The sequence below is a fragment of the Balaenoptera borealis genome (assembly GCF_965194805.1).
Source record: "Balaenoptera borealis genome assembly, chromosome: 2".
Lineage (NCBI taxonomy): Eukaryota > Metazoa > Chordata > Mammalia > Artiodactyla > Balaenopteridae > Balaenoptera > Balaenoptera borealis.
In genome coordinates, this window is record NC_138867.1 from 68428738 (window position 1) to 68455492 (window position 26755).

The window sequence follows — 26755 nt, forward strand, 5'->3', positions numbered from 1 at the left end:
TTTTTAACCTCTCTGTTCAATTCTTTCCCAGGTCCAGGTGGAAAGTGCCATTGGCCTTGAGAAGTGCTGTACTAATTATCTCTTCCAGAGCTGCTGGCCCACTATGGTTCTCTTCCTGAAAGGCAAGCCCTTTTTATTATTTTTTTCTTTACATTTCTAAAAAGTGGGAATATTATAAAATATGTGTAAATCTGTTTAATTTGTCATTTAAGTCATTTATCACTGAAAATATTCTTTCTGTGTCATATTCATGAAGCCTACTCCCAGTAGTCTTCCTGTTAATCCTCTACAGTGTTTTGGCCTGATGCCTAGGGAAGTTCTCTCAAAGCTGTTTCCACGCTGGTCGTGGGGGATGTATTGTTTGAATGCACCATCAGTCTCACTACCACTACTTCTTTCCCAGGTGGCAGCAGGTTGAGCTTATGTCACCATTCATCATCATTATTAACATATTTATATGTGGGCACATGAATGGTACTATGGGGATTTTACATAAATATGGAAAATATGGAAGAGTGTGGTTCATGCCCTTGAGGACGTTAAAATTAAAATTAAATTAGAGGCAGTCACCTATGCAATGCTTAATCATGTCATGTGGTGACCATTTGCTGATGCTCCTATGCCATATTTCCACAGCATTAGTGTTTTCAAAATGGCTCAGTCAAGTCCTGCCAAGATATGCAAAAACAACTAAATGGAGGAGCTTTTTCCAAAATTTTTTTCCTATTTCTGCTACCAAATTCGTCTAACAGAAATAAGTCTTTGAGTAAGTGCCACTTGCGTACTGTGGAAAATACTTTATTTGGTGGCAATGTTGAAATATCCAATATGGATTATAGCTACTTACTGCAGTAGAATCAAGGAATCCTGTTTCCCCCTTCAAAACCAATGGAAAAGTTGCTACTTACCCTAGGTATTCTTTCTTTGTCAGGACAATGACAATGCATTCTCTTGCAGGGTAGTTCAGCTATTTCTCAACCAGCAAAGTGGTTTAATCCTCCACTTTAACTGCTCAGGTGAGAGGGTCCTTTTGCATCTCAAAGAAACCTTTGTGGCAATATTTTTCACAAATAAGTAACACACTAACTCTATTGTTAATATTGTTTTAAACTAGTCTTTGGGAAGAGAGAGAGCAAGGCATTTCTAACAGTAAAAATTAATGTTTATTTATCAAAATCTCCACTTAAAATCATGTACTCAAAGCTGAAGTGCTGTATGTTTTAAAATTTTAGGTTATATAGAGAGAATATTTTCCATTCATGAAGAAGTTACCCTTAGTAGATTTTTAAAGTCAAACTTCCACAGGATCAGACTTTCCTCCTTGGAAATGTTCTTGAACCAGTAATTTTAAAAGTCTCATAGTTGAAAATTTTCTGTTGAATAATAATTATTCTGTTATCACAATGACTTTTTATCCTGTATAGATGTTGTCATAATTCTTTATTGGCCTTATTGAAAAAAGATATATATACAATTGCTTGTATTTAATATAAACACATTTGTGTGTGCTTGTGTGTGAAAATTAGGCCAACAATGGAACCCTGTTGAACCATTCACATTAAAATGCAGTTAAATAGGACCATGTATGAATACATAAACATATATAAGTTAGTATGAGGAGAACTATCAGAGATTCACTGAAGCACAACTGAGTCAACATTTAATATCTCAAGTTTTTTTCCTAAATTTTTTGAATCTTCTTAAGAAAATATCTTAAAAGTGGGAAGTACTCAGACTCAATATTTTACCAGTGACTTTCAGAGAGAGAGGCTGAAACAGGGTTTATGAAGAAGCCAAGTGTTATGATTTTCTTTAAGCAGCAGCTAAAGTTACATGGATAAATATACTATTAGTGTTTGTGTTATTGCTTACTATTGACTAGATCTCTTCATTATACTCCTGAGAATCATGTACTTAAACAATAGAAATAACAGCAATAGCATCTGTTTACCAATAAGCAGATCAATCCTGGAGCACAGACTTTAAATATGCATGAGGCAAAAAAATGACTGACTGGGTTATTAGTATTCCAATAAAATGTCCACAGCTAAAAGCAGGAGAAATGCACACATTTTAATAAGTAAGTAAGTAAGTTTGGAAAGGCCAATTTGGCTGATATCAATGTACATTTGAAGGCTATTGTGAATTCCTTTTTTTTTTCTGTGCTTGTTTCATTTTTCTGTATAAAGAAAAAGTAAAACAGCATGTAATTAAGAGGAGTAGTGGGTATTGACATTCAGACAATTTGTGTGTTCTTACAAATGTGTTTGATTACAACTGCTTCAAAAGTAAAGTATCCCAGATTTTCAAAAGTTTATTTTAACTTTGAAGACTAGACAAGGTCATACTGATTTTACAACATCCTACATGATTTAAGTATATATACAAAGAAAAAAACCCAACATTAGAATATTACACAGCTTGAAAGTTTGCAAAGGTTATTTGTGTCTTAGTTATTTCTGTACTTACTGACACATCAGACGCTAGCAGTGAATATTATATTTCATAATTTGTTGACTAGTAAAGATACACTCATTAGTACCCTAAGTCTTCAAAATTCACATAAACCCTTACAAAGCCATTCAGAAAGAGAAAGTCAACCCTAAAATTAGAATCAGTGATTATGATAAATGCTTTTAATAAGACATAAATAAACTGGATATGTTTAAAATTGTAATTTCATAGATTATAAAATTAGCATATTATAGTTACTCAATATGGTGAAGGCTAGGTGATTCTTCTGTGCCTTGTTCTTATGAGATTTTCCTTGTTTTACTGTGAATTTAAATAAAATAAATTTGCTTCACTTTGTCATTGATACAAATGACACAAAAGCTACATACTAGTTCACAATAATTATTAACATTTCCACATGTGGGAATCCCTTTGTTATTAATTTGGGGCATCATGGGATAAAGAGATATCCCATGATATGTCATATTGGTGAAAAACATATAGAGCAGAGACAAAATGCACAAGCAACAGAAAGCCATTTGTATGTATTTCTAAAAGGTAACAAAATTTTAACAAACTCCCTTTGAAAATATTTTTTTGAAAAACTACCAATAAAATAAAATTTAAAACAAACATCATAAGAAGCCATGAATAATTTTGAGAAAGTAAATCATTACAAAAAATTACTCATAATTTTAAAAACTCACTCTGAAAAGAATCAAGAATTGTGCATAACCTGCAAGAGAAAATGGCTAGAAATTCAGTGGGACAGTAAATCTTTAAAGAAATAAGGGTCATTGGCTACATAGTGAGTGTGTGTATAGCTTTGGACCTAAGCAATTATTTGTAACATGACCTTAAAATTTAGCAAATTAAAAATACTTAAATTCCTAATTTAAAGTTATCTTAAAAAGATGATATTGATGACATGGCAATTTCATTTTTGAAAGAAAGATGCTAAAAACTGATCACCATTTCAGATGCTTCAAATCAACAATTTTATAATAAGAGCCTGAAGTAGAAAGCATGTGGGCATAGGACAAATACATGGCCAGCCAGTCCTAATTTTGTTCTTATTAAAAATGCCATTATGATTGATTGATTGACTTTCTCTTTAAATTCTTCACTATGATTGAAGACCACTCCATATATACATCATCAAGAAATGCTGTTAACACATTGACAGACAAGACAGTGGCTTCTGTTATGCAGCACAAATAATTAATAAGGAAAAAAAGAACTTAGCAGTGTTGCACAGGACGTCAATGTTTTGTACACATACCATACTTTCTTTTTCAGGACACAATTTAAAACCCCAGTAATTCTGTGTCTAAGCCTTATAAAACAAATACTTGTAAAGCTTATAAATTAGATGTTGAGGACTTTCATGGAGGCAGTGTGAGCCTTAATTTGAGAGAATGGCAATGAAACCTTCATTATCAATAACAAATTATGATAATTGCTTATTATTTTTTCAGGACCTTTGAAGCAAATTAGATAGAAATCAATTTTCACCCTGAAAATGGTTTACTACTTTGTCGTTAGTAAACACTTCTCTTCTCACAAATGTCTATGCACTGTGCTTTCCTGAGAAACCACCACAAATTTCAAACCTCAATAAAATTCTAGTTTCACAGGAAGTGCAGAGGTGAACAAAGAAATGATGACTATGCTTGGCCAAGTTATGCAGCACTGTCAATATTTGCTAAAAACAAAAAAATTAAGTAGACAAATAATTCTTCTATTATTTTAAAGTAAAGATAAGGCTATGGAAATACCATCAAAACAAAGGTTTAAATTTTGTCTTAAAGAAACAATGATTTTGTTGTTAATTTTGCAAAATGGTAGTATTCAGGTCTTTATAAAGGAATTATTTGGAGATTACATAGTTATAGCTTCCTTCAAAAACAAGAGAATTGCAGGTTCAATCTACTGATACTAAATATGCTCAATCTACTGATAATCATGTTTCATATATATATGTATATATATGTGCGTGTGTATATATATATATATATACACACACACACAAACATTATGCTTCTTTTAGGCAAGTAATAGGACAAAAGTCAATTGGGAAAAGTATGGACTTATTCAGGCAATATATAATATATAGAATATAGAATAGCACAAAGAGAAAGATCACATAATCTCTGATTAGAAATAAAAGTAAAATGAGAATTATAATTTCAGTTAGTACTGCATGTTACAGATTCTTCTTCAAATTTTGGTTATAAACACTGACAGTGTCAGGCACAGGGAAATAATTAAGATAATATAGACTCATTACAGAAGGGAAAAAAACTTATTGCTAACATTGCAGTATTCTTTTTATAAGAATAAGTTGAGTATTGATTACGAAAGCTCTAACAACTCTTGCTTTTATTTGATAACTATGAGATTTTTTTACCCTTGCTATCAAGAGTGCTACTTTCTTTGCCTAATATATTTCAACCAGTATGAAGAAGTCAGAAAACAATGAGAAAAGTAATTCACAGCTAATGTGATGTTGCTTAAGAAATTTAAATGATAAAAATCAAATTAAACCTTTGAAAAGGCAGGCTTAGACCTCCTTAAGAAGACAGTTAGTGGCCTACCGTAATTTGATCACTTTTTCATGAAAAATTCCATTCAGTTTCCAATAGATTTTGCAGAGTTCATTCCGTGGAGATACTTTTAGGGAAATAGAGAGGAGGGTTGTGGGCTGTGGGATCTCCTCACTCCTCCTCTGTGCAGCCCAGCAGCTCCGATCGCAGCGTGATCCTCCCATACCAGGACCAAGGAAGGATCCTTATGTGCCGTGCATAGATGGGAGGGTCGATGACGTTTTTTCTGTGTGTATCATTGTCAAAATTGCCCTGGAAAACCTAGTAAAGACGAACAGACTATCAATCATATGGCTTTCTTTTTCTTGGGAATTATTTTTATTATTTTCTTGTTTGGATCATTTCTCCCATATGTGAGATTTGATAACTAATCATGTTATATTTTTCGAGACATATTGCAGCTTCTTTTTAATGATCATTTTTAAATTGACTAGCCAATGAATGTTTAAAGACTTAAATAAGTTGAAAATGTATTTTAACTGTCTGAGGCAGGAATACATAGATTTATCATTTTTATGTTTTTTTTTTAAAGGTCAGGTTTGGTTTTTTTTAATGCAACATATCTATTTTTTGCTTCTGTCACAGGCTGCTGTTGGTTAGGCAGCTTGCTGAAGGTGGTCTCTTCTAAGGAGTGATCAGAGATCCAGGCTGTTGCAAATTACCACCATTTCTGAAAAACGCGGCATCCACATTCATAAGGGGCAACGAGAGAGAAAGCTGTTAGATTACACAGGATGTTTTAAAAACCCAGGTATGGAAGCAGCTTAAATCATTTCTGGATACATCTCATTGATCTTAACTAATTATATGACCTCAGCCCAACTGCAAAGGAGGCTGGGAAATGGAGAGGACCATGTGGATATCTGGTGAGCATAACGGTCTCTATCGCAATGTCTTTGGCTTACTTCTCACATAGAGAACAAAATTAACCCATCATCAAGAGAGACAACCACAATCAATGCTAGTAACTACTTTTTTCTTGCCTTGTCTATTAATTCCTGGATCCATACAATACTCTTGTGACCATTGTGACCTATAATATCCTGACATGTTGGCATCCCATGACTTCTTCATGCTTCTTTTGTTTCAAAGCTTTTTTGCAGTGTTTATGTCCATTTTTCTCCCAAGGGGCTTTTACAGTAAACTTTGAGAAGTGCTTGCTTTAGAAAAAAATAAAACAAAATCGGCAGTTGGCTGTTGGTACAGTGTGGAGTAGTGGCGTGTGGTCTGAATGACTGAGTTTTTCATATGTGCTTACTTTTGCTGTGAACACTTGGACTGCACCTAGACCCAGACTAAAAGGTACACCATCTCCCCTCCTTCAAAGAATCATCATCCAAGGACCTACCAGAGACCACAAGAAAACATGGGGAGAAGCTATCAGCATACATTTGACCAAAATTGAAGTTAATAAGGATGGAGACAAGATGGCGGAGTAGAAGGATGTGAGCTCACCTCTTCTTATGAAAACACCGAAATCACAGCTAACTGCTAAACAACAACTGACAAAAAACCAAAAAACAAACAAACAAAAACCCTGCTGGAACCTACCAAGATGGATATCCTACATCCAAAGACAAAGAAGAAGCCACAATGTGAGGAGGAGCCCATGAGAATCTGGTTTTGAAGGCCAGCAGGATTTGACTGCAGGAATTCCATAGGACTGGGGTAAACAGAAACTCCACTCTTGGAGGATGCACACAAGGTCTCATGCACACAAGGACTCAGAAAAAGGAGTGACCTCCAAAGAGACTGGGCCGGACCTACCTGCTAGTATTGGAGGGTCTCCTATGGAGGCAGAGGGCGACTGTGGCTCATTGCCAGGACAAAGACACTGGCAGTGGCAGCTCTGATGAGTACTCATTGTGTGAGCCCTCCTGGAGGCTGCCATTTCCTCCCCACACCTAGCCTTACCCAACAGTCTGTAGGCTCCAGTGCTGGGTCACCTCAGGCCAAACAACCAACAGGGTGGAAACACAGCTCCACCCATCAGCAGACAGTTTGCTTAAAGTCTTCCTGAGCACAGCCCTGCCAACCCACCAGTGATCAGATTACAGTCCCTCACACCAGGAAGCCTGCACAAGCCTCTTAGAAAGCCTCATCCACCAGGGGGCAGAGAGCAGAAACAAGAAGAATTACAGCCTACAGAATGGAAAATGCAATCAAAGAAAATTAGACAAAATGAGATGGCAGAGGGATATGTCCCAAATGAAGGAACAAGATAAAACCCCAGAAGAACAACTAAGTGAAGTGCAGATAGGCAATCTACCCAAAAAAGAATTCAGAGTAATGATCGTAAAGATGATCCAAGGTCTCAGAAAAAGAATGGAGGTACAGATTGAAAAGATGCATGAAATGTTTAACAAAGACCTAGAAACAAACAGAGATGAATAATAGAATAACTGAAATGAAGAATATACTAGGGACTTCCCTGGTGGCACAGTGGTTAAGAATCCACCTGCCAGTGCAGGGGACATGGGTTCGAGCCCTGGTCCGGGAAGATCCCACATGCTGTGGAGCAACTAAGCCCATGCGCCACACCCACTGAGCCTGTGCTCTAGAGCCCGAGAGCCACAACTACTGAAGCCCGTGCTTTGCAACAAGAGAAGCCACCGCAATGAGAAGCCCGCACACTGCAACGAAGAGTATCCCCCGCTCGCCACAAGTAGAGAAAGCCTGCACGCAGCAACGAAGACTGAACACAGCCAAAAATAAATAAAATAAATTAGTTTAAAAAATAAATACTGTTTAAAAAAAAAAAGAATATACTAGAAGGAATCAATAGCAGAATAACTGAAGCAGAAGAATGGATAAGTGAGCTGATTGATAGACAGAATGGTGGAAATCACTGCTGCAGAACAGAATAAAGAAAAAAGAATGAAAAGAAATGAAACAGCCTGAGAGACCTCTGGGACAACATAAACACACCAACATTCACATTATAAGGGTCCCAGAAGGAGAAGAGAGAAAGGACCTGAGAAAATATTTGAAGAGATAATAGCTGAAAAACTCCCTGACATGGGAAAGGAAATAGTCACCCAAGTCCAGGAAGCACAGAGAGTCCCAGGAAGGATACACCTAAGGAGGAACACACCAAGACACATAGTAATCAAATTGACAAAAATTAAAGACAAAGAAAAAAATAATAAAAGCAACAAGGGAAAAGCAACAGGTAACACACAAGGGAATTCTCATAAGGTAATCAGCTGATCTCTCAGCAAAAACTCTACAAGCTAGAAGGGAGTGGCACTATATATATAAAGTGAGGAAAGGGAAGAACCTACAACCAAGAATACTCTATCCAGCAGGGCTCTCATTCAGATTCAACAGAGAAGTCAAAAGCTTTACAGACAAGCAAAGCTAAGATTATTTAGCATCACCAGACCAGCTTTGCAACAAATGCTAAAGGAAATTCTCTAGGTGGAAAAGAAAAGGCCACAACTACAAATGAGAAAATTATAAATGGAAAAGCTCAGAGGTAAAGGCAAACATACAGTAGAAGTAGGAAATCATCCACACACAAATATGATATCAAAGCCAGCAATCGTGAGAAGAGGAGAGTACAAATGCAGGATACTGGAAATGTACTTGAAATTAAAAGACCAGCAACTTAAAACAATCTTGTTGGGGGCTTCCCTGGTGGTGCAGTGGTTGAGAATCTGCCTGCTAATGCAGGGGACATGGGTTCGAGCCCTGGTCTGGGAAGATCCCACATGCTGCAGAGCAACTAGGCCCGTGCGCCACAACTACTGAGCCTGCATGTCTGGAGCCTGTGTTCCTCAATAAGAGAGGCCGCTATAGTGAGAGGCCCACACACCGCGATGAAGAGTGGCCCCCGCTTGCCACAACTAGAGAAAGCCCTCGCAGAGAAATGAAGACCCAACACAGCCAAAAAGAAATAAATTAATTAATTAATTAAAAAAACAAAAAAATCCACAGACTACCTTTATCAAAACCTCCTGGTCACTGCAAACTGAAAATCCACAATAGGTACACACACAAAAGAAAAATGAATCTAAACACAACACTAAAGTCAGTCATCAGATGACAAAAGAAGAGAACAAACGAGGAAGGGAAGAAAAAAGACCTACAAAAAGAAATCCAAAACAATTAACAAAATGGCAGTAAGAACATACATATCAATAATTACCTTACACATAAACAGATCAAATGCTCCAACTAAAAGACATAGACTGGCTGGATGGATACAAAAACAAGACCACTGTCTAAAAGAGACCCACTTCAGATCTAGGGACACATACAGACTGACAGTGAGGAGATGGAAAAAGGTATTCCATGCAAATGGAAATCAAAAGAAAGCTGGAGTAGCAATACTCGTATCAGACAAAATAGACTTTAAAATAAAGACTATTGCAAGAGACAAAGAAGGACAATACATAATGATGAAGGAATCAATCCAAGAAGAAGATATAACAATTGTAAATACATGTGCCCCAAACATAGGAGCACCTCAATATATAAGGCAAATGCTAAAATCTATAAAAGGAGAAATCAACAGTAACACAATAATAGTGGGGAACTTTAATACTCCACTTTCATCAATGGACAGATCATCCAGATAGAAAATCAATAAGGAAACAGAAGCCTTAAGTGACACATTAGACCAGATAGACTTAATTGATATTTATAGGACATTCCATCTGAAAGTAGCAGAATATATTTTCTTCTCACATGTACATGGAACATTCTCCAGGATAGATCACATACTGAGACAAAAATAAAGCATTGGTAAATTAAAGAAAATTGAAATCATATCAAGCATCTTTTCCAACTACAAAGGTATGAGATTAGAAATCAATTACAGGAAAAAAAAACCTAAAAAACACGAACACCTGGAGGTTAAATTTGGTAAAGTTACAGGATACAAAATTAATACACAGAAATCTGTTGTATTTCTATACACTAACAATGAAAGATCAGAAAGAGTAATTAAGGAAATAATACCATTTACTATTGCTTCAAAAAGAATAAAATACCTAGGAATAAACCTACCTAAGGAGGCAAAAGACCCGTATTCCAAAAACTATAAGATGCTGATGAAAGAAATAGAAGATGACAGAAACAGATGGAAAGATAAACCATGTTCTAGGATTGGAAGAATCAAAACTGTGAAAATGACTGCACTACCCAAGGCAATCTATAGATTCACTGCAATCCCTATCAAATTACTAATGGTATTTTTCACAAAACTAGAACAAAAAATTTTTAAATATGTATGGAAACATAAAAGACCCTGAATAGGCAAAGCAATTTTGAGAAAGAAAAACAGAGCTGGAGGAATGAGGCTCCCTGACTTTGGACTATACTACAAAGGTACAGTCATCAAAACAGTATGGTACTGGCATAAAAAACAGAAATATAGATCAATGGAATAGAATAGAAAGCCTAGAAATAAACCCATGCACCTATGGTCAATTAATCTACGACAAAGGAGGCAAGAATATACAGTGCAGTGGAGAAAAGACAGTCTCTTCAATAACTGGTGCTGGGATAAATGGACAGCTACAAGTAAAAAAATGAAATTAGAACATTCTTTAACACCATGCATAAAAATAAACTCAAAATGGATTAAGGACCTAAATGTAAGACTGGATACTATAAAACTCTTAGGGGAGAACCTAGGCAGAACACTCTTTGACATAAATCACAGCAGTATCTTTTTTGATCCATCTCCTAGCATAATGAAAATAAAAACAAAAATAAACAACTGGGACCTAATTAATCTTAAAAGCTTTTGCACAGCAAAGGAAACCATAAACAGAATGAAAATACAGCCCACGGAATGGGAGAAAATATTTGCAAATGCTGTGACAGAAAAGGGATTAATCTCCAAAATTTACAAAGAGCTCATGTAGCTTGATGTCAAAAAAACAAACAACCCATTCAAAAAATGGGCAGAAGACTTAAACAGACATTTCTCCAAAGAAGGCATACAGGTGACCAAGAGGCACATGAAAAGATGCTCAACATCACTAATTATTAGAGAAATGCCAATCAAACCTACAATGAGGTATCACCTCACACCAGTCAGAATGGCCTTCATCAAAATGTCTGCAAACAATAAGTGCTGGAGAGGGTGTGGAGAAAAGTGAACCCTCCTACACTGCTGGTGGGAATGTAAACTGTCACAGCTACTACGGAGAACAGCATGGAGGTTCCTTAGAAAAACTAAAATTAGAGCTACCATGTGATCCAGCAATCTCACTCCTGGGCTTATATCCAGAGAAAACCATGGTTTGAAAGGATACATGCACCCCAATGTTCACTGCAGCACTGTTTACAATCACCACAACATGGAAGCAACCTACATGTCCATTGACAGAGGAATGGATAAAGAAGATGTGGTACATATATACAATGGAATATTACTTAGCTATGAAAAAGAATGAAATAATGCCATTTGCAGCAACATAGATGGACCTGGAGATTATCATACTAAGTGAAGTAAGTCAGACAGAGAAAGACAAATATCATATGATATTACTTATATATGGAATCTGAAAAAAAATGTTACAAATGAACTTATTTACAACACAGAGACTCACAGCCTTAGAGAACGAACTTACTTATGGTTACCAGGGGGAAAGTGTGGTAGGGAGGGATAAATTGGGAGTTTGGGATTGACATATACACACGGCTATATTTAAAATAGATAATCAACAAGGACCTACTGTATAGCACTGGAAACTTTGCTCATTATTCTGTAATAACCTAAATGGGAAAAGAACTTGAAGAATAAATACATGTATATGTATAACTAAATCACTTTGCTGTACACCTGAAACTAACACAACATTGTATACTCCAATATAAAATTAAATTAAAAAACTGAAGCTAGTAAATGTAAGCATATAAGGTATGGTAAAAAAGAAGGAAAAAAAAAGAAACAAAACCAAAACACTGGGATCCTGATAGGAATGGCATTAAATTTCAAATTACTTTGAGAGAAATTAATGTATTTATAATATTTAAACTTGAACATTTTACCATTTTTAACCTATAGATTCTGAACATTTATTATTCATTTCTAACTATTTTATATTTATATTTTTTCCTTGTTCAACTAGGATAGTGAAAATCTCTTCAAAGTTTTCTCTTTTAGCTTTATGAGGCATCTTACAATTGGAAGATAATTTTTAGCTTGCTTGAGATCGAAACATGCCTACCTAGTCAAAGAGAAACCTGAAAATAAAATTCGCCAAAGGGGAAAAAAGAAAAGAAACTCCATTATCTCATGACAGAATATTTAACCCATATCATTGAACATTCTGAAATTAAGGGGAATGTTTTAAAAATGGCCTTCTTCAGTTGGTTCAGTCTCACATGATCACAAAAAGTCCCCTGGAAAGACAAAAATAAAGATATTCTTCTCTAAAGCACTAGAGAGTATGACACATTAATAGACACAACAGACAAGATGCGGTAATCTTTCTGCTGGTTCCATGGAAAGATTATGAGCCATTGAGGGTGAATGCAAAGTGCCATCCCGATCTTGTGGGGGAATAATTTTTCAACTTGACACAAAATATATCTCAAAGGCTGTTTCTGAATAAATATTTGAAGAAGGGAATACTGAACTGTGCCAAGTCTAGAATTCATCATCCTGGCATAACTGAATCTATGTTCTTTTAATACGAATTTTACCGTCAGCAATGTTCTGGCTTGCACTGACCAAAAAGGAACTAGTTTTGGACTGAAATGTGTTAGTAAATAACAATGTCTCTATTAGCAAAAGCTCACATGTATAGGATATACCATGCAAACACTCACCAAAAATCTTGAGAGATGTTGTCATTGCAACAGCAGAAAATAAGAGAGTACATTCTATGGTTTCCAGACAATCTCTCTGACGTATGGGTTCAAATACTTCACTGAGACTGTGGTGTTAACAATTTAATAGAGAATCTAAAATCCAATTTCATAGCCTGGCTAGAGAACTTAATGTATATGTTTGGCATAATAGAGTTTAAATTCATTAACTTTCATTGCAAATCTGCAACAGTTCAAAATATAGTGTTTTACCACTTTGGGGGAAGGAAATACAGGAAGAAATAATTTTCTTTTAAATCACTGGTCTTCAGCAGAAGTTTCAATACGGAACTATCAATCCCCAAAGCAGTAGTTGAATTATTAGTTATACCTATCTCTTTACACATAATGGAGAATACACAGAGGGAAAGTACAGCAGCTCTGAAACTACATACAGCTACGACATTTCTGATTTAATGTGTGAAATTTATAGATATTTGAGTGCTCATTAAAAAAATTAAATGGAGTTTCATAAAACAGGATAATTAAAACACCAAAAATGCCCACAGAAGAACAGCCTAAATCTGTATTGGAATCAACCAAACCAGGATCTAAAAGTACTAAAACTATACTTTCATTTTTGGGGGTCTCTCAGTGATGATACAGCAGAGAACACAAGGCACACATTTGCAAATTCTAGCATGACATCTTGTGCTTGCTGTGCAAACATGTGGCACATGTGCTGTTTCTTGTCTCCAACACTAGGAAGATCCTGCTAAAGCATGCTATTTCAATGCTTTACCTGGCAAAGGAATGCAAACTCAGTATTTTTCGTTAACTTTATAAAATCTGTAAAAATTCTGGAAAAGTGCTTTCACATACACATTTTAGAGATTTAAGCACCTAGATTGAATTCAAAGTCTGAAAAGACTGATGGAGAACATTAAATCTCCATATAGAAGGGAAAACAGTGAACCTGAGAAAGAGTTGGGAAGTTTTTAGAAAGAGTATGCCCCTGTTTACAATAGCCAAGACATGGAAGCAACCTAAATGTCCATCAACAGAGGAATGGATAAAGAAGATGTGGTACATATATACAATGGAATAGTACTCAGCCATAAAAAAGAATGAAGTAATGCCATTTGTGTCAACATGGATGGACCTGGTGATTATCATACTAAGAGAAGTAAGTCAGAGAAAGACAAATATCATATGATATCGCTTATATGCAGAATCTAAAAAAAAAAAAGATACAAATGAACTTATTTACAAAACAGAAACAGACTCATAGACATAGGAAACAAACTTATGGTTACCAAAGGGGAAAGGAGGGGGGAGGAGGGATAAATTAGGCATTTTGGATTAACACATACACACTACTATATATAAAATAGATAACCAACAAGGACCTACTATATAGCAGAAGAAACTATACTCAATATCTTGTAATAATCTATAAGGGAAAAGAATCTGAAAAAAAGTTTTATATATATGTATGACTGAATCACTTTGCAGTACACCAGAAACTAACACAACATTATAACTCAACTATATTTCAATTTAAAAAAAAAAGAGTATGCACAAGTTTCAGTTTTATGAGGAGGCTTAGCTAATTAGCCAGTAACAAGTTTGCTGAGATACTCAAACATGATACGCTTAGGAGTCTCTCAGGTTTTTCCCAACACATGGGACCTGGACAAAAAGGCACTCAAGGTACTTTGGAGAGGCTTCTACAGTTACAAACCAGGAGAAGATAAGAGAGAGGATAATGAAACTGCTTCAATGTGATTGAGATCTTGGATTTGGTTTTCTTATGTCAATTCTCCTGTGATACTAGATAAAATTCAAATCAGATTGTAGTGAGGATTCAGGTCTCAACACAGAGAGACTATCAGATAAAATAAAACAATTAAACGTTGCTAGAAGCAATGTTTTTTGTAAGATGAAGCTTGTCATTCTTCGGTAGGGACAATGGTCTGTTCAGGCCAGAGTAGCCATCGTCAGTAGCAAGCTCCCAGGCATCATGGAGGAAGGCAAGCTTATCCTCCATGACTCAGTCAGAGGGCTGGGGCACATCCCCGGTTCTTTTAGCAGTCATGTGCTATGACTCTGCCTTTCACAAGTACTGAGAAATCCTTTGGGGATTTCTTGCACATACTACTTATTTACTAAGTCATCAGGTTTGTAAAGATGTACTTCTTTCTAATATTTGTCTTAAACTTAACTCATTAAAATATTTTTTAAATTTAATTAATTTAATTAATTTATTTATTTTTGGCTGCATTGGGTCTTCGCTGCTGCGTGCGGGCTTTCTCTAGTTGCGGCGAGAAGGGGCTACTCTTTGTTGTGGTGCGCGGGCTTCTCATTTTGGTGGCTTCTCTTGTTGCGGAGCATGGGCTCTAGGCGCGTGGGCTTCAGTAGTTGTGGCTTGCGGGCTCTAGAGCACAGGCTCAGTAGTTGTGGCGCACAGGCTTGGTTGCTCCGTGGCATGTGGAATCTTCCTGGACCAGGGCTTGAACCCGTGTCCGCTGAATTGGCAGGCGGATTCTTAACCACCACGCCACCAGGGAAGCCCCTCATTAAAAATTTTAAAGAGATTCACATTGTTCTAACCTTTTGGAATTTATGTTCACATCATCCAAATAGCCAAGTGGTTTTAAGCATTTTTCTATAGTCTCCCTGAGCTCTTCAAGGCTAACAGGTCATTATTTTAGCAAGGTCTCAGGTGACATCACTTTATACCTGTGGCCTTCTGGTCGTCCCCTTCTAGATTTCATTATTTCTCTTCTGATATGTAGAGACTAGAACCATATTTGGGATTCTAGATATTGTGGAAATAAAAGGGTTGAATCAAGCTATCTCAAGTTTCCTCTATTACTTGCATTTGCATTGTTAATGGTGTCAAACATAGCATTGGCTTTATTGAGTATACCTGTACACAGACCTGAGGTCCTTAATGGAGAAAGGACAGAGATAAAACCCATTTCCCTAGGGCAACATGTGTGTGTGTACTGGGAGGGGGTGCAAAAGCTAAGAATTATTTACTTAGCATATATAATTTCAATTATTTGTCCTTTCATCCAGAGTGCATATAAAGAAGTTAGAAAAAAAAGTCTTTTCTAGCTCTCATCCCTGAAACACTGTTTTTATGGAATTCTGTCCATACAGTGGAAGAATCTGAGACTTGGAAGAGAAGGCATAGATCTGCTAGTGCCAACTTCCTCTCTAACATTTCTGACATGGAACTTTCAGCTTATCTGTGGCAAGCCTCAGTATAACAAAGCAGGTATGTATTTAGACACTTTGAAATTCTACCTTCTTATTAGGTTGAAATATGCCTCTTTCTAACGTCCATCTATCAATCTAGAGCTTTATTCTCAACAAGCATAGAAGTCTAGCTATCAAAAGAAAAACACCACTGACATATTTAACAATAACACAAACCTTTCAAACTCAAATTCAATGCTTTAGGCTAATCATTCATGGCTCCTTAAAAAAGTCCACAAGTTAGGTGATTTTCAGACTTATCTTGATTTCATTCCATTGGATACCCTCTGGTTTAACTGTGGTTCTATTAAAGTGTGGTATTTGCTTGGACATAGTACCTAGTTATTATAGCAATGGCTCAAAAAATAAAGCATACCTTTGTTGTAGATACAATGCTTCTTTCAAAACAGTCTAAGATTTAAAACTATTATATTACATTTTGGGTCATGGTTGATTGATTTACGGTCAAATAAACTCTGAATTTTTTCATAAAATTTTTCCAAAGCCAGAATTTCCCGTTTCTTGCTTGTAAAATGGATTTATAGGGCATGTAGAAATTTACATTTATCCCAATTTCATTTCATTGAATTCATGGCATTTTAAAATTAGCAATTCCTAGTTAAAATTATGATCTCTTTTAAAAATAGTGGAAATTTGGTAGATATTAGGATTTAAGTATCTATTTCATAAAGTAACCATTTATATATTATGTGAGCATGAAATCTGATTTTTGTGGGTGACATAAAGGACTTACACTTACTAGTTTATGGTTCATCATCATTACTTGAAGTTTTTGGACTGTTAAAAATTTCAGAGTTACAACTTGAATCAATGTGCTGATTTAAAGTCTTATGAAAAATTTCACAGAATTAGTATGCACAAATGATGTTAAACATAATATTTATCCATATGAATAGTGTTTATAAGAGGCTTCATTTGTTTCTGATGCTATGACTAGATTATTAATATGCTTTAGGCTAAGCTGCATTTTAAGTTATATCCTGCTTTGCCTTATATTGGAGCATTCCGAAAATCAAAACTTTTCATTAAAAAAGCAAAATAAAAATTGTTTTAAAATGTACAGAAAATTGTTTTTTAAAAGTTTCAGTGAGTGGTGTAAATCTACATCGCGTTTAAAAAAAACTTATTGGAAGTTTTGCACTTTGTGAAACTTCTGTTAGTGATTGGATATAAAAAGTTTGAACCTAAAGTTTGATTCTTTTATCCGACATAGACTCAGGCTATTATTCAGTGAATTCAATTTTCTAGGAAAATTTACCAGTACCCTGAAACCATTTCATGATTGAATGGCTGGTATATCATTCTGGATGGTTTTCTCTGCGATCAATTCCACTAAGCCAATGAAAATCTGTAACAAAATTAGCCTAAATATAAGTACATTCCTTCAGATGTAATAAGGAAACAAGAAACAAGTATCCAGGTAAATTCCAATATTCTAGGAAACCTTCCTTGGAAAATAGTGCATATTGAGAATCACATTCTAAAAAGTACACCAAAGCGGGGGAAAAGGCTTTTGTTGGAAAGAGTAGATTGTTAACGAGAGTCTACATTGATGATCAGTCTGCAGAAGAATAAGCTGGGGGATGAGTCCTCACTATAGTACATCCCGGCAGTGCTGCAGCAAAAATCCTCATTGGCAGAAAGGAATAGGAAGCTGTCAAAATGTCTTCTAACCCAAAGCATCTTGAATAAAACGATTGCCCTCCAAAAGTGCAGATGAGGTAAGGCCATAGCCAACAGAAACAATTCGTCAGCAGGCGAACATTTCTGTATAGTTCAGGACTGTTGAATCTAGTATAGTCATAGTGTTTGCACATACATGTCATTCCAGTAAGGGTTGTACAGTTCATACAACTTTGTGTAATATAAGTGTGCAGTGAAAGATTAACTTTATCCAAGGTTGGGGGGGGTTTAATCTTTGCCCTCAGCTCCTGGGCTGATAATCTCTATAAACCCTTGGAAAATCCTGCACGATAAGAGTGTCTTTGTGTACATGAGGGTCTTGGGTCACACAAGATAGCCCATGATGACAATGTGATGTATGGTGGGGGCTATAAGCCACCTTGACCCACTGGAGGGCTGGAGACCAAACTCAGCCATGCAGGTGGTCCACCATGTCTATATGATTAAGCGTCAATAAAAACTCTGACCATCAAGGCTGAGGTGAACTTCCCTGGTTGGCGATACATGATTGCAGAGAGGAGTTACCACTGTCCAAGCCTCCACCGAGAGAGCAACTGAAAGCTCATGTTTGGAATTCTCCCGGATTTTGCCCCAAATGCCTCTTCTCTTGGCTGACTTTTATCTGTATCCTTTCACTGCCATAAACTGTAACTACGAATATAATAGTTTTAAGTGAATTCGGTGAGTCTGTCTAGTGAATTATCAAATTGGAGGTGGTCTTGGAGATCTTGCAACTCTCAACTGATGTCAGGAGCGAGGGTGGATTGGGAACTCCCAACTTTGCACTGAGTAATTGATGTTGAAATGTTATAGGTTCCACAGGGCTTTTTGATATTTGCAACATTCGTTTGTCTGAAAGAATTGTGTCCAACACTTCCTCTACATCATATGCCAGGCCTGCAGCAGATACTCAGGCTTCAAAATTAATTGTGAACTTTTTTTTCTGATTCTTTGACTAAATCCTGACATAACAAGCTATTAAAATGTATTTATCGTGGTCCTGCATACACTTTCTAAATCCTCCACTCTTAGTTTCTACTCTCTATTTTACTCACTTTTCTTAATTTCTAGATGATATTTAATTCTTATGGACATAATATTATAAATACAGCAAACAACTGTATTTCTTTAATATTGTTTCTGCAAAGGTTTATACGTTCTTTGGAGAACATTACTTTGGCCTTCTATGGGGATTAATTTGAAATCCCCTGAGAAACTACAGTCAGGTTTTCTGAAAGCTACAGAGCATGGTGACATATATAACTAATTCTGTACCATATTTCATACTGGCTACTAATTTTTATCTCTTTCAAAATATTGTTTTGTTCCATAAGCCCTTTTAAAAATCTGGTTTGAGATTTCTTTGCTTCCTAAAGCCCTCAATGAAATTATATGAGGCTTTCAAATGCCTAACTGAATATTTAACTTTAAAGGTTCAATTATAGAACACTTTTGTTTGATGGGGGAAGTGAAAAGAGAAACGTGGGGACAAGTTCCATGTCTTTCTTCCACCAGTGCATGAATCATTTTAAACCATTAAAATGAATATATGCATTCCCTGAGAAAATTATTTCCACCCCGTGGTTGCTCTCAGGAGATTTCCTGTGGCTCTGAAGTTTGCTCTCTTTTGTAATTATGTTCTAGTAGGTCTTTGGCTTCAAGGAATGCTACATTCCACTGAACCAATCCTGCCTTGCTTCATGCTCCTGGTATATGTAGCTCTCTGATTATATCCCAAGAAATTTTTTACTAAACCGCCTAGAATTTGATGTTCACTTAGAATTCTTGCTGCATTATTTGCCATCTATTGTTCTTTCTGTTAGGCATTTTTTTCAAAATGCACCAATGTGAGATTCTAATAATAATTGCCTCAAAATGCAAGTATGTTGTCTTTTTTTTTCCCCTACCCTGGCAGTAAAGGGCCTTTTATTGCTTTTCAAATTGTTATACATTCTCCTTCATTTTTCTGTAATTGATGTGAATGCTGGTTGGCTGATATTTAATTCTTGATTGGGAAAGAGAGCTGTGATATCTTTCTAAAATTCCTTGTTTCCTGCGTACTCTGGGGGTTGCAAGTGTTGGGAAAGAAGAGGAAATGGCACAACTTTGGGAGTATTTTTGAGAACATTTAACTGCTGGCCTCTCATAGATGCACTCAAATGATCCAAATTGGTATGAGATTAAGGGATATTACACTCCACTGTACCATCAACCTCTCTATAACTGACAAGCAAGCATGAGTTATCCTGTGATTCCCTAGTCCACTATGAGAATGACAAGTTGAGCTAAAGAATTGCTAAGAAAATAAATAAATGGGACCTAACCAAATTCAAAAGCTTTTGCACAGCAAAGGAAACCATAAACAAAATGAAAAGACAACCTATGGAATGGGAGCAAATATTTGCAAGTGATGCCACCAGTAAAGGATTAATTTTCAAAATATACAAACAGCTCAATATCAAAAATACCCCAAACAACCCAATAAAAAAATGGGCAGAAGACCTAAATAGACATTTCTCCAAAGAAGACATACAGATGGCCAACAGGCACATGAAAAGATGCTAAGCATTGCTACTTATTAGAGAAAACAAATCAAAACTACAATGAGGTACCACCTCACATCGGTCAGAATGGCCATCACCAAAAGTCTACAAACAAATGTTTGAGAGAGTATGGAGAAAAGGCAACACTCCTATGCTGTTGGTGGGAATGTAAATTAGTGCAGCCACTACGGAGGACAGTGTGGAGGTTCCTTAAAAAACTAAAAATAGAGCTACCATATGATCCAGCAATCCCACTCCTGGGCATATATCCAGACAAAACTCTAATTCAAAAAGATACATGCACCTCAATGTTCATAGCAGCACTATTTACAATAGCCAAGACATGGAAGCAACCTAAATGTCCATCGACAGAGGAATGGGTAAAGAAGATGTGATGTATATATACAATGGAATATTAGCCATAAAAAATAATGAAATAATGCCATTCGCAGCAACATGGATGGACCTAGAGATTATCATACTAAGTGAAGTAAGTCACACAGAGAAAGACAAATATCATATGATGTCACTTATATGTGGAATCTAAAAAAGTGATACAAATGAACTTAGTTACAAAACAGAAACAGACTCACAGACATAGAAAACAAATTTACGGTTTGTTGTGGCCAAAGGAGGGAGGTGGGGGAGGGATAAATTAGGAGTTTGGGATTAGCAGGTACACACTACTATACACAAAATAGATAACCAACAAGATCCTACTGTATACCACAGGGAGCCATACTCAATATCTTGTTATTAACTATAATGGAGAAGAAAAAGGAACTGCTAAGATTCAACCCAACCAGAGGAGAGGGGGAAGGGGACTGGGGACCGAGTTCCACCTCCATTCCTTCTGTGTTTTTCTAGCATAACCTTTGCACCAAGTAGCTGGAGACCTGGCAGCTTGAAAAGAGCCAGAAGAACTCCTCTGAGAAATTCATGTGACTTTTGTTAATAGGTCTTGACCCTGGAAAAAGACCCAGAGAAAAATCAAAGCAAAAGTTTCTAACTCTGTCGACTGTTATCTTCCTTCCCTGCAACTTGCTGGTATTTTGTATGCTCACTCTAAAAGTCAGTAGGTAGGACACACTACCATATTTAAATTCTTTTATGATGAAAGTCTCCTTAAGTAACAAGAATATCCTAGGAAATATATCACATAGGATGATTGCCTATAAAGATTTATGAAACATAAAATATGCCATTCTAAACTGTGGCTACATATTTAAACTATCTGCTTCCTAGCCACTCAAATTTTGACTGCCATAAGAAATATTCCCACAGAAAAAATAGAACTGGAAAAAAATCTCTGATTTTCAAAGATATCTCCAGGAGATATTACCAAGAGTAGTCAGAGAGTAAGGCCATCTAATTTTTCTTTTTATTCTAACATCAGAAATGTGGAAATGTCTTTCCCCTTTTCTATAAAAGTACAGAACATCCTCCTTCTCTACTGAAGCTCAATGCTCATCTTTCAGAATTTCCTAAATCATACCAGGCATTTTGCATTTTAACAGAACAATATGTGGTGTGACTTTAACCCCTTTATAGTAGCCATCTAAATGACGTGGCAGTAGAGAAATTGGTATCTGATAATTTCCACCCCACATTAGGAACCTCTTCATCACTGTAAGTCTCTTTGAAAAGCTTCACCCTATCTTGGTCAGAAATGACTTAGTACAGAGCTACATGTATGAGCACAGCAGTGATTTAAGCATTCAGCCACGTGTCTTCTAAGATAAAATGGTACTGAGGAGAAAGGAGTGTTAGGGAGTGGGAGAAGATAATCCTGGAGATGCATGAGGAGGTGGCAGAGGGGAAACTCAGAGCCTAAGCAGAGTGAGTGTGTGTGTGTGTGTGTGTGTGTGTGTGTGTGTGTGTGTGTGTCTAGGCACAGAAATAAGGCATTTTCCTTTCTCCTCTCCCCTGTACATTCTCAGGAGACCAGCTGATCCAGCTGGGAAATTGGGGAGATCTTTAATGGAGATAGGGCTGTAAGATATAAGATATGGGATATACATATACTAAAAAAATTCACTGTTTATCTGAAATTCTAATTAACAGGTGTCCTGTATTTTATTTGCTAAATCTGACAACCCTAAGTGAAGAGCACAGGGAATCCTGGCCCTGAGCTGAGCAGGTGCAAACTCTGCTCTGGTCTGAGCTGAATCCTGAGTCTTGTTGTCTCAATGAGCTAAGGGTATACTGATTATTAAAATATACTTGATATCAGGAGGGAAAAGTCAACTTTGCTGTTACTTATAGATATTGATGAACTACCAAAAAGAAGAAGAAAAAAAAGTACAATATTGTATGTAAAAGTAACATTTTCACTCACTGAGGAGGAATGCCTCCCTTTATTATTAATGTTTCATTTATCTGTGCAAAATTAATTTTGTTTCTAGTTTTATTGGAAAGTAGGAAATTAATTTCTATGTTCGGTCTTCTGGGGTTTGGTAATCTGTTCACAGTTGCAGAAAAACTGGGAGGAATGCCCTTTCATGCAGGTATAATTTCTGTATTCATCTTCTATTTTTTAAAGTTATCTTTTAATCAGCTTTGTGTTTCAAATTACACCAGAAGCTTTATAATGATGAGAAATGCGTTGCCTCTTTAATAAGGGCCCCAAGAGGTTTTGTACAGATGTGTGTCTCAAGAGTGCACCATACATATTAATATGTTTTTTCTTTGAGTTCTAACAAAAGGAAGTACATGAGAATCACTGCCAAATGAGTCATTTTATAGGGTGGGGCAGATTCAGAAATCCTTTTATGGTTTCCAGTAAACATGGAACTGTGACAGGTATCTTTTATTCTTTTTCAGATTTAAACTATGAAAGAGTAGACATGAATATTAATTCTTTTTTTTAATTAAAGTTAGTCTTTATTATCTCCTTAAAGGAAAAAATATGCATATGTGTGTATAAAATCTCAATAGAGAATGTACTTTAAAAGATATCACTTTGGCTGAAGTTAACGAGGGCAAATATCTTTCCTTGTTTTAAAACTTTGGTATTTTACTGTTTCATTTTAAAAGTATTAAAGTAAAGACTTAATTGCTCAGGTATTGCAGCTGATGGTGTGATGGTGGATAGGAAAATTGGCATGTGTACCATGGACGATGTCCTTGAGGAATTTTTTATCTTCAAAATATATTAAACAGTAAAAATATTCATTGTTTGGTAATTATTTAGAAATGAAATGGATTCATATTTTTTGCTGTATTCTAGCCAAAAGTCAGTGCATAGTTCCAACAACCAAAATAATGACATGGTTTCTGTCTTAGACTGATTAAGTACTCATTTTCGTAGTAGGAATGATAACTACCAGATTCACATTAAATAATACTTTGTAATTCTTCTAGTAAAAATAATAAAAATTTTTCTCAGCTAAGTTCTCCTGCTTTAATCAGCTTCATCAGTGCCTTTTAATGAATAATAACATACTTGAATTTAATGAATAATAACATACTTGAATTTTCAACAATTTATTAAAGTTTGATAGCCTTGACCATTCTACTGGGGGCCTATCACCATTCAATATAGATATTTTTTACTTTTGTTGAAACTTTTGTAAATTCACAGCACTCGAAGTTGGCCTTTTGCCTGTCCTCCAAACAATACTTTTTATATCTTACAAATAACAGTGAAAACACAGCCATACAAAATCTATGGGATGCAGCAAAAGCAGTTTCTTAGAGGGAAGTTCATAGAAATACAGGCCTTCCTCAAAAAACAAGAAAAATCTCAAATAAACAACCTAATATACCACCTAAAAGAATTAGAAAAAGAAGAACAAATAAAATCTAAAGTCAGCAGAAAGAAGGAAATAATAAAGATCAGAGAGGAAATAAATAAAATAAAGATTTAAAAAACAATAGAAAAAAATCAATAAAACCAAGAGCCAGTTCCTTGAAGGGGTAAACAAAATTGACAAACCTCTGGCCAGGCTCACCAAGAAATGAGAGGACCCAGATAAACAAAATAAGAAATAAAAAAGGAGAAATAACAACTGATACCACAGAAATGCAAAAAAAAAACCCCAAAAAGAATACAATGAACAATTCTTATGCCAACAAATTTGACAACCTAGAAGAAATGGACAAGTTTCTAGAAACATACAGCCCATCAAAATTGAATCAAGAAGAAACAGATAATTTGAACAGACTGATAACTAGAAGTAAAATAGAATCTGTAATTAAACATCTTCCTACAAAAAAAAGTCCAGGACCAGATGGTTTCACAGGCAAATTCTACCAAACATACAAAGAAGAACTTACACTGATCCTTCTCAAAAGTCTTCCAAAAGACCAAAGAGGAGGGAACACTCCCAAAGACATTCTATGAAGCCACCATCACCCTGATACCAAAACCAGACAAAGACACTCCCAAAAAAGAAAATTACGTGCCAATATCTTTCTTTGGTGAATATAGATGCAAAAATTCTCAACAAAATATTAGCAAACTGAATCCAACAACACATGAAAAGATCGTACACCATGACCAAGTTGGATTGATCCCAGGTTCACAGGGATGGTTCAACATATACAAATCAATTAATGTGATACACCACATCAACAAAAGAAAAAACAAAAACCACATTATCATCCCATAGACACAGAAAAAGCATTTGATAAAATTCAATATCTATTCATTATAAAAACTCGTACCAGAGTGGGTATAGAGGGAACATATCTCAACATAATAAAAGCTATTTATGATAAACCCACAGCCAATATAATACTCAATGGTGAAAAGCTGAAAGCCTTCCTGCTAAAATCTTGAACAGGACAAGGATGCTCACTCTCACCACTTCTATTCAACATAGTATTGGAAGTCCTAGCCACAGCAATCAGGGAAGAAAAAGAAATAAAGGGATCTAAATTGGAAGGGAAGAGGTAAAAGTGTCATTATATGCAGATGACATGATACTACATATAGAAAACCCTAAAGACTCCACACAAAAACTACTAGAATTGATAAATGAATTCAGCAAGAGAGCAGGATACAAGATTAACATACAGCAATAAGTTGCATTTCTTTACACTAATGAGAAAGGGGATGTAGAAAAACCATCCCTTTTAAAAATCATATGCAAAAAAATAAAATCCTTAGGAATAAACCTGACCAAGGAGGTGAAAGACTTATATGCCGAGAAATATAAAACATTAATAAAGGAAACGGAAGATGATTCAAAGAAATGGAAAGATATCCTATGCTCTTGGATTGGAAGAATTAATTTTATTAAAATGGCTGTACTATCCAAAACTATCTACAAATTTAATGTGATCCCTATCAAATTACCCATGACATTTTTCACTAGAACTAGAACAAATAATCCTAAAATATATATGGAACCAATAAAAGACCCAGAATTGCCAAAGCAATCCTGAGGAAACAGAACAAAGCAGGAGGCATAACCCTCCCAGACTTCAGACAATACTGCAATGCTACAGTAATCAAAACAGCATGGTGTTGACACAAAAACTAACATATGGGTCAATGGAACAGAATAGAGAGCCCAGAAATAAACCCACACACCCTCTTCAACAAAGGAGGCAAGAATATACAGTGGAGAAAAGACAGTGTCTTCAGCAAGTGGTTTTGGGAAAGTTGGATAGCCACATGTAAATCAGTGAAGTTAGAACAGACCCTCACACCATACACAAAAATAAACTCAAAATGACTTAAAGACTTAAATATAAGACATGACACCAGAAAACTCCTAGCGGAGAATATAGGCAAAACATTCTCTGACATAAATTGTACCAATGTTTTTCTTAGGTCAGTCTTCCAAGGCAATAGAAAAAAAAACAAAAATAAACAAATGGGACCTAATCAAACTTAAAAGCTTTTGCACAGAAAGGAAACCATAAACAAAATGAAAAGACAACCTATGGACTGGGAGAAAATATTTACAAATGATGCGACCAACAAGGGAGTAATTTCCAAAATATACAAATAACCCATATAACTCAATAACAAAATCCAAACAACCCAATCAAAAAATGGGTAGAAGTCAAGAGACCCACTTCAGACCTAGAGACACATACAGACTGAAAGTCAGGGGATGGAAAAAGATATTCCATGCAAATGGAAATCAAAAGAAAGCTGGAGTAGCAATTCTCATATCAGACAAAATAGACTTTAAAATAAAGACTATTACAAGAGACAAAGAAGGACACTATATAATGATCAAGGGATCGATCCAAGAGGAAGGTATAACAATTGTAAATATTTATGCACCCAACATAGGAGCACCTCAATACATAAGGCAAATACTAACAGCCATAAAAGGGGAAATCGACAGCAACACAATCAGAGTAGGGGACTTTAACACCCCACTTTCACCAATGGACAGATCATCCAAAATGAAAATAAATAAGGAAACACAAGCTTTAAATGATACATTA

The 26755-nt window shown here is 35.8% G+C and overlaps 1 protein-coding gene across 2 annotated transcripts in view; it reads right to left on the minus strand.

Moving 5' to 3' along the window:
* Window positions 1-2298: 2298 nt before the first annotated feature.
* The window catches only part of EDIL3 (EGF like repeats and discoidin domains 3), a 431990-nt gene continuing 407533 nt past the window's right edge, over window positions 2299-26755 (minus strand). For both annotated transcript variants that reach the window (XM_082377943.1, XM_082377944.1), the window contains one exon: window positions 2299-5321. In XM_082377943.1, coding sequence (XP_082234069.1) covers window positions 5172-5321 — 150 coding nt within the window. In that variant the 3' untranslated portion in view covers window positions 2299-5171. The remainder of the gene's footprint in view (window positions 5322-26755) is intronic.